This window comes from Chanodichthys erythropterus, chromosome 4 (assembly GCF_024489055.1).
Source record: "Chanodichthys erythropterus isolate Z2021 chromosome 4, ASM2448905v1, whole genome shotgun sequence".
Classification (NCBI taxonomy): Eukaryota; Metazoa; Chordata; class Actinopteri; order Cypriniformes; family Xenocyprididae; genus Chanodichthys; species Chanodichthys erythropterus.
Genome location: NC_090224.1, coordinates 4,503,995 through 4,516,627, shown reverse-complemented (window position 1 = coordinate 4,516,627; position 12,633 = coordinate 4,503,995). Strand labels below are relative to the sequence as shown.

General features: G+C 37.8%; 1 protein-coding gene across 5 annotated transcripts in view; it reads left to right on the top strand.

Moving 5' to 3' along the window:
- bach2b (BTB and CNC homology 1, basic leucine zipper transcription factor 2b) overlaps positions 1–12,633 on the top strand; it is a 110,120-nt gene that overhangs the window by 64,613 nt on the left and 32,874 nt on the right. For all 5 annotated transcript variants that reach the window (XM_067383752.1, XM_067383748.1, XM_067383749.1 and 2 more), the window contains one exon: positions 9,143–9,397. In XM_067383752.1, coding sequence (XP_067239853.1) covers positions 9,155–9,397 — 243 coding nt within the window. In that variant the 5' untranslated portion in view covers positions 9,143–9,154. The remainder of the gene's footprint in view (positions 1–9,142; positions 9,398–12,633) is intronic.

Below are 12,633 nucleotides of genomic sequence, written 5' to 3'. Positions count from 1 at the left end.
GCACAAGGTAAATGGGCTGTTAACAGTTAATAGCCAATAATTACTGGTAGAAAGCAAACCCGTCACATTGCAGGTTTGGCTGATTGGTGTCATCACATCTAAAACTGCTGCGTAGTTCATCGGATCATTTGCTAAAATCGCAAGTTGAATGTAAACCTATATTGTGCTAGGATTTAGCGTGAGGATTAGCATAAAGCAAATCAATGGCTTTTAATCTGCAGTAATGGTAAAATGAGTGTTGGTAATGATTATGCAATCAGCTATACAAGTTACTGACGCTAATGTTAACAGCATTAGCATTAGCGCAATGAAAGTGGCCAACAATTTGAGAAAGGTGTCATGGCACTTCCATTAAGGAAAATGTACTATGCTAATAAAATTTGTTTCACTTTAAAACCGTCACAAATCAATATAAGGTTATAAAACAGTGTCTGTTAGCTTGTTTTTGCTTGATTCCATTGAAGTCCAGTTAACTTGGTGGCCATATTACCATCAGCTTTTTAGAGTTAGCCTATGCTCCCTGATTATTTACAGTGACAAATGCAATCATGAATATTCATTTTAGTTAATATAGTTTATAACTGTTTTCTATTGTAATATATTTTAAAATGTAATTTACTCTTGTGATGGCAAAGCAGTATTTTCAGCAACTAATAGGCTTACTCCAGTCTTTAGTGTCACATGATCCTTCAGAAATCATTCTAATGTGGTGATTTGATGCTCAAGAAACATTTCTTATTATTATCAATGTTGAAAAGTGGCTTAATATTTTTGTGGAAACCATGAGATTTTTGACAATTACAAAGTTCAAGCATTTATTTTAAATAGACTTTTTTTAACATTATAAATGTCTCTGTCACTTTTGATCAATTTAATTTGTCCTTGCTGAATGAAAGTATACATTTCTTTAAAAAAAATCTTTTTGAAACTTTAATTTAAAAAAACTAAAAATTTAAAACTATTAAAACGCATTCAGTTTCTGAAATAATTTACTTCTGTTTAATGTTATGCTGTTATAAATAACAAAACTATGATTTCAAATTTTGAATAAATTACAAACATAATGCAAGTCAGTGTCAGTGAAGCTGTTTGTAGTGCACAATAAATCTCTTATTCACACTGTTTATGTCTTGTTGATTTATAGCAAAGACTCACAGAAAGACTGTGCACTCATATTATTATAAATGGGAGAAAGTGCAATGCGTAATATGGCGTAAATTTGATTGATTGGTAAAGTCATCTCGTCACTGTATCTCCGGTTACAGTCAGATGCGCACTTCCTCTAGAGATGCGCACTTTGGACCGCGCACGCACATTAGCTTGATGCAGCCTGAAAAAAGGCTGTTTTTTGTCATGCTTCAAATTTATGAATTTGATATGGAAATGTATGTTGTTGTCAGATTTTATTGGTGATTTCAAATATGAAATTTAATAGAAAGCTTGGTGAACAACTTTGGAGAATGTGATGTTTCCCCATTCAAAGAGATAGGAGCTGCACATGTATGCCCGTAAGGCATTTCAAAGATGGTCACCGAGTGAAATGACTTGTCTTAAAGGGACTTTACTTTACTGAACGAGTTTTGCATGTTTTTGATCGAATGAAAGTTGACCTAAATCAATGCTGTAAATCATACTTTTCATGTCGCAGCAGACGTAATCGTAATCTTGATCATTTGTCTGATTGATTGTATTACCCAAGTAGTAACAATCTCTAGTAGTATCAGGCTGAATTGTATTCAGAGCTGTATCTGGTTCTGGTATCTGGATGGTAAGATGAAACCATGGTTACCGTGGTAATTTTAGTAAGGCTTTTGTATGGAGATGGTCACCGGTGTCTGTATGCTTTCTGTTAACGTATCAGTGCAGATGGCTTTGTTCTGTCAGACATGTTCTGCTCAGCAGCAGAGGGAGTCTGTGGAGACAGAAAAGAGGACACACATCACAGAGCGCATCATACGCTGTCAAACCCCAAACCGCCATGTCAGGCTTTCCTGTGGAGTGCAGGAACACAACTGCATACCCATTCCACACGTAACATGCACGTTAGGACAGATTCTGAGCTGTCATTTACTGATGTTAGCTGAGATATTTAAACTGGTTAATGGTTGACAGGCATAGAGACACCAAGATCTGCTTTGTTGGCACAGTGAAGCTGTAAAGAAGGCCTCTCGTGGTTTTGTTTATTTTTAGGGTCTCCAATGAGTTCACCTGAAATCTGAAGCCAAGAGAAGAATGCTCAAATGCTAATTATAAGGACATTAGGTCAGTGTACTTTATATCAGGAAAATGGCTGCTTTGTTAAGAGTGGTCAAAAGCCATAGAGTGTGAGAGAGAAATAGAAGATGATGATACGGGCTGTAGTATATGCTATGAGAGATGTGTTCTTCAGCACCATAAATGTCCAATTTGTGAACATTTGGAAAAATGTGCTTCTACCTACATTTTTCCATAACTCAAAAAACTTGCCTATACTGTACATCCAGTTCACTGCAGGTTCCAGCTCAAATGACCACTGTGGGGGCAATAAAACACCAACAACTTTTATTCCTTTTCACACAAATTATGATTATGGCGCAGATTATCAATTAATAAATACTTTTTTTAGTGATTCATTGCGCAGTACTATATTATGACCTGAAAACACTTTTACCATAATGCATGTTACAGATTTGCATTTGCTACATAAGTCACGACACTCAGTATAAGTTCTTAAAGACTTTCAGAAGCAAGCTAAAATGGCATAGTTGCTTTAGCAAATGCATTTTTATTTCACATTTGCTTTAACACTATTGGTTAGATTTACAGTAGAGTTTATTGTAGGTGGTACATTAATTTTTAAGTGCAATAGAGCATTAACCTTTTTGTGCCACTCACTGGACATTTCATTTCATTTGTGGACACAAAGTGAAAAGAAGCAGCGCTATACAGGCATGCATTCCCAATGTGCCTGGGTTGTTCTTTTGAATCAGAACTTTTCAATGAATCAGTTGAACCGAGTTTACCACACCAGTTTGAACAGTTCGTCCACAAATCAGTCTGAAATTGGTCAGGTTCTCGAATCAGCATGGATAGTCCCGCCTTCCATTATACCAGAACACTTTGAAAAGACGATTCGTTTTGAGTGTGTTCTTTATACTAGCAATTGAGAACTGAGAGACTGTATTGCTTATTAATAAGTTGGATACACAATCATTCTTCATTTCCTTGGGGGTATTCATTTCTGAAAGTAAGGCTCCATACTCAGTCTAATCGGCTGGTTTCAGATTAGTCCCAGTGCTCTGTTAGTCTTTCGGCCCCTTGAGCAGGCAAAAGTAGAACGCCAGCGACAGCTGTCGGAAACCCATCACTGAGCTCTGCTTTTGATGTGTGTGGGAGTGTTCCTTGCAAAACCAGTTAGCTGCCACAGTTAACAAGATTGAGAAGGGCCTGCAGAATAAAAAAGAAGAAAGGGAACTTAGAGAGAGAACGAGACGGAGCACAAACCCTTTGCATCCCTCAGCAGTTCTAATCGGTAACACGGCCGAGAGTAGTCATTTGTGGTGAGTTTGTGTGCATGTGTATCATCCTTTTGTGCACAAAATGCACACATCTGAAAATCCCAGCATGGAAAGAAAGCGCATTCCAATTTTGAAATAGTGTGTTTGGCATCTTATGAACCTTGCAACCACATCTGGAAACATTATTCTTGGAAGACAGGTCATTATCCACCAAAGGGAGCATAGAAAACATATTTAGAGCGAGGAAAAGTAACAAAATGAAAAACAATAATTGAAGTGACCAACAGTTGGACTGTTGCTCTAAATGTCTGGGAATGTAGGACACTTGCTTGGTTATACATGGGTACAGTTCTGTCAAATCTCACAGTTCAAATCAGTGTTTCCTGCTCCACTTTTCAGCAGCTACTGAATCTTCAGTGGCACGGCAAAAGAAATCATAATTTACCTGAATGTGAGTTTGCAGTCTGCATTGAATTTGATGCAATAAAATGAACTGTATACTGTGAAAACTGCTGACAAGAAATGTCTTTCTATTGAATTGTCCTCGCGGACTGCGGCGTAAACAACATAAAACACAGCCGGTCCAGTCTAATTAAAAAACAACTGACTCTTATGAACTGGTTCTTTGTAGTGAATCAAAAACAGACTGAACTGCTTGTTCTGTTTGTTTTTTATTTGATTAAAAGGACGGGTTCATAAGAAACAGTGAGTTCAGGAATCAAACCTGCTTCTGCTGTATGATCCTAAACTACTGATTCTTATGAACGGTTCTTTTTAGCAAATCAAAAACATGCAGCATGAGCAAAATTAACAGGAATTCTTTTTAAATAATTCTTTGCTTCATATGGATGTGATTGGTGCTTTGCACAGATGCATTACAACCACCTATCATTGTCTTTCGTTTTCTTTCTTTTCATGCTAACCACAGTGTCCCTCCCACACGCATGCACAAATGCACACGCACACTCACACACTGCAGTATAGGATCCCTGAACCCACATGCCGTGTGGTTTGAATTTCTCTGAGACTGAGTGAGAGAGATAAGAAAGAGAGAGAGAGAAAGAAAGAGAGGGAGGCGTCGGGCCCACTGATTCCATTCTTTTGGTTGAGGAGTTTCCATTTGCACACACAGCCATTTCCAATGACCAAGGACAACTTTCCGCTTGCACGTTTTAATTTGTGCTGCAGTAAACTGTCGGTGTTCGTCAAGGCTCACAGCTTTTACAGGCTCGCTCTGATTGAAGGAGCCCTACAACGATAACCACCGCATGCAACCTGCCTTGAATGGAGCCGCGCTTTGAGGGTTTGCGCCCGTCTGTGTCGTCTTTATGGAGTACACAAACTGCCAATTTTGCCCAGTCAAGAGTTAAATCAAGATGACAAGGGTAAGAAATTTCAGGCCTGTGTCTCTGTGGGTCAGAGTTTGCCTAAGGTGCAGTCAGTGGTGGTTGTGGGAGCAGGGAGGAGCGTTGGCTGCACAATCCTCACCGCAGCAGGGCAGACAGGGGCAGCCCTGGCTTCAGCAGGGATGGAAAGAGCAGTGTTGGCTGCCACTAGAGCTCTGTAGGAATTGTTTAGTCATGCACCGATCATTCCGCAAGCAGAAGTTGGCCCCGGACAACTTAAATAGCTCAGTGTGTTGTGGAAAAGACTGCTGGCAAAGACTGAAAGTAGAGATTGTGTAGTTTCAAAAGCAGTTTAAATCTGCCTGATTCAGAGCTTAAGCATCCTCTCTTTCTGTATGTCTTTTCATGCTGTGCTTAACCTTGGTTTATCAGCTTTTTAAACCCCAGGCTAAAGGCACTTTAACCCTGAGCAATGCAATTTGTACTTGTAATTTTAAGGGGAAAGGCTTGTGAAAATGTTTGCCACAAAGTAACATGGCTTTGTTGGACTTGGTAGCATGAGTCTACCATGTTTTTAAACATGTACAATGGCATAACATAAACAAAACATTTGTTTGTTTGTTTGTTTTTTTCTTACCATTTTTCCATGTATTTTTGGACCTGTACCATGGTATTCTTGGAAGTACCTTGAGGGCTTTTCATACTGTGCTTAACCCCTGGGTAAACCCTGGGTTATCGTCGTTCAAAACACCACTTTTAACCCTGGGTAAATGAATGTTTCACACTTGTAATTCAGAAGCGAGGTTAGCACCCCTTTCTACCCGGGGTTATGAAACCCTGCTCCGGAGCAGGGTTAGCACCGCTTTTGCGGTGTTAAACCCACATTGCGGAGCCAATCTTGTATAGTGTGAAGCGATGCGGTGTTAGTCACGGAAACACTGCGCATTGTATATAAACAGTAAATTCAGCATTTGAGAGGAAAAATGTCAATTGCTGACAGAATATGCAACAATTTGAGTGAAGATGAAACCATTTCATTCTTACTTTTTATAGTCCGAAATGTTCATTCAGTATAAACTAAATAGTACATTCGGCAATACAAGGATGCGCAATACTAGAGCTGTTATGTAAACAGGGCGCCTGCTGCGTTCATCCAATCAATGACACCGACACCGCAAATATGCAAATAAGAACGTTAACCCAGGGTTTAGGAATGTACATTGTGAAACGTAAGCTTATGAATCCCCAGGAGTTATTGTTAACCCTGGGACAATTATGAGCAGTGTGAAACATGAAGCAAGATAACCCAGGGATTAGAAAGACCTAGGGTTAACAATTTTAAGTGTGAAAAGCCCTTTGGAGTACCATGTAAATACTATGGTACATGAATTGTAGTACATGGTATATATCAAAATGATACATTGTATCTACCGAGAGCGATTTTTTAATAATTTAGTCGAATAACAATACTGAGGTTAATCATGTAAAATTATTCTGTTCAGTGAGATGTTGTAGCAACGAACCAATCATAAACTACACATTATTAATCATGTATGTGCAATGCACAGTCACTGAACTATTGGCGTGCTGTTTAGTTTTAGAACCTGAGGGAATAATGAAAATGTTAAAAGGTGTGACAACATTTAAACTGTAGTGAACAAGATACTGTACTCATTGTATTTTTATTTTGTATATTTTAACTATGTAATATTATTAGCCTACTGTCTCTAAAGTTACTTTAACCCAGGGTTTAGCATGGCACAGGGGTAACAATTTCAAGACCATCTCTCCTTTTCAATTGTTCCAAAATGAACGGATTTGCCTGGCCTGGTACATGTTCAGAGAACATATGCACACCTTGCCAATACTGCAAATAAAATTCTTAAGGGTGTGCTTTATGCTGAGGTCTGCTCCTGACTCATCATATTCAATCTGCACTTATTCAAATCAGCAGCAGGGCTGAATGCTTATTTGAGGTTAGTGATATTCACTTGGCAGCCGATCCAACGAGAATCCCCGCTCCCTCTCTGATTAGATTAAACATGTCGGAGTCATTGTGAGGAGCGATTGTTGAAGGGTTCTGATACAGGACCTGGGGTACGGGGGCAGGACATGTTTGTGCACACAGAGTTGATCCAGAATCCGGAGACACTTAAGTCCCTAATCACACATCCACCGGTTGAGCCTCTTTGATGGCTGAAATAAGGGGGAAAGGAAAAGGAAAAAGAGCTCAAGGTAATCTTTGTGACTGAATGTCTGAAGATCACATGTGCCAGCATCTCTCTGTGTGCCTCCTACATGAGAAATGATAGCAGAGACCCCACTGTTTTGACAGCTAAATCACCCTCCCCAGCTAATCTACCACTGTGTGTGCGCATAGGATCATTGTTTAAAGTGTGAATGTGTACCTGCTTATGTGGGGGTGTATGTTAAATGGTAAATGAGAGAGTGTGAATGCTGCGACAGCAGCTGATCCCCACACTGGTTGTGTGGGAGGGTTTGGGGCATTATTTTTGCTGTTGCTTTGTGTGGTTGTGCGTTTGCTTTCTGTAGGTGGCAACTTTGAGGAGGAGGTCACGGTGAGATTGCTGAGCCGTGTAGCCAGGATGCAAAATTACCCTGACACTTTAAAATAAGTTTCTGTTGATTAGCATTAGTTATAGGTATCATGAACTATCAATAAACGACCATTTTTACTGCACTTATTAATCTAGGGAAAATATTTATTCAATTTATGTAATTGATTAATTTAATGCCATTGTTAATTTTTTATTTATTTTATCTCATAATAATACATTAAAGTGCCCAATATGCTTTTGCAAATATTACATTTCATGCAGTTTGTGAATCTAAAAGGTCTGCAAAGTTTTAAAGATCAAAGTGCATGGCAATTAAAGTTATTGTCTCCTAAAAGAAAGAATTGCCGAAACAAGTTGTCTGTAATTTCAGTCTCACTTCCTGTTACATACGTTCATACACTCTAAAAAATAATGTGTTGGCTCAAAAAAAAAAAAAATTAACGCAACAGTTTGCACTAATTTATTTGGTTATGACATCTTTGAATACATTTACGTTCCACCAACAAGCTACATTGAGTTAAAGGAACTTAATAATTTGTAGCATAAACACAAATTTTTAAGTTGATAAGATTACTAAAAGTAGTTAATTTTTTTAATTTAACTACCTATAATCAACGCCGCAGCAAAAATGGCTCCGGGTGTGTGTTCACAGTGCGTGTGTGTTCAATACTCACTTCAACTACCTGTAATCTTCAACTACCTATAATCTTATCTATTTCAGTTCAAATCAACAGCTATCATAGCACAAGCTAACATAACTTATTTAACATGTATATTTAATAAACAAGTTCGATTTTACTGGCATTAGCACAGTCATTGCTTATAGAGTTGCTGTAAGCCGTAGACCAATCACAACAGATTGGGCCCTCTGACCAATCAGAGCAGAGAAGGCTCTCAGGTTTAGAGAGACCAAATCTTCAAAATAACCTTTTCTCTCTCTTTAATGTAAATTTATACAACTTATTTCATTAACTGTTATTGATAATGATAAAATGCAATTAACAATAATCTTTAATAATGTAAATAGATGTTTTAAATAAATTAAGTACATATTGTCAACCATGGATTTTTAATAATCCATTGTTTAATATAAGCAGGCCATTATATTATTCACAGCATACAGTATTTTAGCCAGTCTATCTGTGAAAAATTACCTCTCCACGTTTTATTTCCTGTTTGACACATCGCCACCTGGAGTTGTGTGGCCATGCTTAAACATCCTAATTGTAAAATCCTGTCTTATCTGTTGCCGATATCCGTTAGGATCATAATAGTCTGATCATAACTTAAGACTTAAAATGGGAAGTTTCTGTAATAAGGCCCCATGAGGGAAAAAAACGGGCTTCTGAGATTGTTAGAAGATGCACAAATAATGACAGTCACTTTCGAGCTGCTTCCAGAAGATCAGAGAACTGTGTGTGCAATATAAACACAAACACTTCCATCGTTATTAGATAGTCTCTTCAGTAGTGCACCTGTGATTTCACTTATATCAGATAAAACAATGTTCTTCTTGCTATTTAAACCAGTCTCTTTGAAACTCCTTTCCTCTCTAGCTCATTTTATTTTCTCTCCAAAGCCTAATTTTACTCACATTTGGGGTTCATTGGAGAGTTGGAGAGTTCATTTTGGACAAGGTCTGGATGCATTGTTGAACTGCTACTGTAATCTGGATGACATAAGTTGACCCAGCTATGTCTGTCTATCTCTTTCTGCGCAGGGTGTGAGCGGTATGTCCGTGGATGAGAAGTCTGAAGCTCCCATGTACGTGTATGAGTCGACGGTGCACTGTACCAACATCCTGCTGGGTCTGAATGAGCAGCGGAAGCAGGGCCTGCTCTGTGATGTGACCGTGCTGGTGGAGGGGAAGGAGTTCCGCGCGCACAGGGCTGTCCTAGCGGCCTGCAGCGAGTACTTCCTACAGGGGTTCGTCACCCAAAATGACAATGAACTGGTTCTCAGCATGCCAGAGGAGGTATGAATGAACACATCCACATTCACAGATTTGAAAATGTTTTGTTGTTGTGTTAATAATGGTTGACACACTACCGTTTAAATGTTTGGGGTATTTATATTCTTATTCAGCCAGGATGTATTAAATTTTATCAAAATGACAGTAAAGACATTTACAATGTTACAAAAGATTTCTATTTTAATAAATTTTCTATTCATCAAAAAATTCTGAAAAAAGTGTATCACTGTTTCCACAAAAAATATTAAGCAACACAACTGTTTTGAACATTGATAGTTATGAGAAATGTTCTTTGATCACCAAATCAGCATATTAGAATGATTTCTGAAGGATCATGTGACACTGAAGATGCTGAATGTAATGATGCTGAAAATTCAGGATTTTTTTTTTTAAATATATTCAAATAGAAAATGGTTATTTTAATTGTAATAATATTTCACAGCATTATTAAAAAGAGATATCTTTCAAAAACATTACGAAAAATCTTATCAACCCAAACTTTTGAACGGTAGTGTACGTTATTGGTGAGCCTCACAAGTTATCTTTTGAAAGTCTGATAGCAAATGTATTGCTAGGAAAACAAAATCATGACATGGTCTTCCATGCATCACTTTTTTAATGTATATGGCATAAAAATGGCTATATGATCACTTTACTAGCTTTATACTGTACATTAAAGCATGATTATTATCACCACTCATCACCTGTCTACCTACCATATGGCAGATGCCATTATTTTACCCATCTTTATGAGCAATGGCCATGTCTCTCCAACACACACTCATGCACCTTCATGAGCGGTAGTGTGTCTTCTCCCACAGCACAAAATGCACATTTAATGAACTAGCATCTGTTGCATTAACATCCACTCTCTGGTTCATGAATCCAAAATTAAGATGCAAAGTTTCTCGGAAGCAGAGTATTAGCATAACAAATGGTCGCATTTATTATGGTTTCTATTACGTAGCACAGTAAGAACAGTAAGTAGTGTGATTTTAATGGGATGTACTTGATTTGTTTCCTCCAAGTAGCTATTTAGAGCCTTAATGACATGTGCATATGTTTAAAGTTCGTATCAACTATTGTAAGAAAAATGTAGCTACAAATGTGCTTGTGCATAAAATAAAAATTCTGAGATTTCAAAGAAGCTAAAGTTTGCTTATGCTAGCAAGCAGCTAGAAAAGAATTCATGTAGCTGTTGAACAATGTTGAAGATTTCATTCTCTAATACTGATAATAAGACTTAGTTTAGAAACTAATTTCAGATTTAAAAAGTGACTATAGCGACAAGCATTATTTTAGTTAGCAAACAGTTACATTAAAATTGCTAGTGTTTTGTTAGCAACTCTTTGTCTCTGTTCTGACTGATGGCATACTTACTGATTTAGCACATTGATGGATAAGAGAATTGAATATCATATTAGTAAATAATTACATTATTTTTTCATTCAACAGTAACTTGTTGAAGCCACTTGTCCACAAAATTGGAATTTTTTTAAATAATAATGTTCAACATAGCAAATTCCTGAAAAACAAAATACATATTTGTATACATAAAATGCATATTTTGCAATAAACGTAAAATATATTGTTTCTTTATATAATTAACATCTTTAAATCAATAGATTCTTCATCATTTTCAATTGACGTCATTCTTCATGGGATTGTAGTTATCTCCTTCCATGTAGTACACAGTCTTGTACCTTTGTCTTTTTGTCTGATTTTTAAATACTTTTGTGCTTCGGATCAAAGTTTGTAATGTTGTGATTCACCTTTGAGCTGGTTTGTTTGGTTCATGGCTTATAAAGTACTCTATGGCTTTAGAAGTGTTAAAGCAATGTGATTATGATTAATTTATTGAAACTGTGGTCCAAGCCCAGCATTGTACTCCAAGGGCATGCTGGGATTTTGTGATTGTTATGCACATTACCGCAATGCATGCACATACACCCCTGCTTTCCGAGATTTGGAGTGATTGAGTTTTCCACAGAGGTGTTAATGCGACATAAGAACACCTCCAGAGATGAATTCACACCTCTGCTCATAGATTGTCTCTCACATGCATATACTCAGAAGTGGGACACTTGTAGCGCATGGGGCATGTGGTTTAAGGTGGGCGTTGACCAGTGTTATTGCTAACAATTAACAATTGAAATTTGTTTTTGTTAATTGAGTACTGCTGGATAGAATTCTTAAACTTAAAAAAAAAAAAGTGAAAATTAGAAATGTTGCCTTGATAACTAGCTGCAATAAATAAATTTAAGTAGAAGTACCAAAATTACTGAAACTGAAAAATAAGGAATTAGTGTTGAGGAGTATGTATTTTTTATCTATAATATGCCTGTCGAAGAGTATTGGCGTTGCATTGTTCTGTGACTGAGGAAAGTTAAAAATAAGGAAGCAACATGTTAACAGGTTTTTCTGTGCAGAAATATAGGGATTAATACTGGAGTTCTAGAGACTTCCAGCAAATTGAAGTACTTCTTTCATTCACATCTTGCCTCCTTCATCAATTATTCATCAGTCTCTCACTCTCATACTCTGGTGTGAGTGTGAACGATTTTAAAAAAAGAGTCTGAGGATTTAATAGAGTGCTTATCTTCACCTCAGATGTGACAGAAAATGTGTTATTGTCTCTTACTATTAATACTGCTAAATGTCATGCATATTCCAGATAAGATCAAAGTACTGTTTGGTTTAATGCTTTTTTCAGTTGCACAGAAAATTAAGATTTCATAATTTGTAACCGGTTCCTTTTAGTTACAGAGCCTTCTGTGTTATTTCATTCTATTATGAATGATTTGTTTTGTCATGTTGATTCAAAGTCTGCAGCTCTTGAAAGACTCAGGCGGTGTATCTGCTGTGCCGTGAGTGTGTATAGACTTTGTGCTCGGTGTGTCGCACACATACACCGCAGCATCCACTGATTTCTGCTCAGCATTCAGGGTTTGCTGAACATCGCCCCCTACATGTCACATGAGGCAAGTGATGGCGGAGAAGAATGGGGGGTATAAGCTTGGGTGGGGGTGTGCTGGTGGGGTGGTTGATGAAAAAAATCCACTGCAGATGAAATGTGAAACAAAGAGCACTGCCACCTCCTTCTCTTCCACTCCGCAACACCCCCCGCATCCACCCCACCCCTCCCAGATGACCTTGTTATTGTTGAGTCGTGGGGACCGCATCGGGTTAGTGACATCATCTGTGTTAGCCAGCGAATGTTGAGCGCAGGGAGAGAGAGA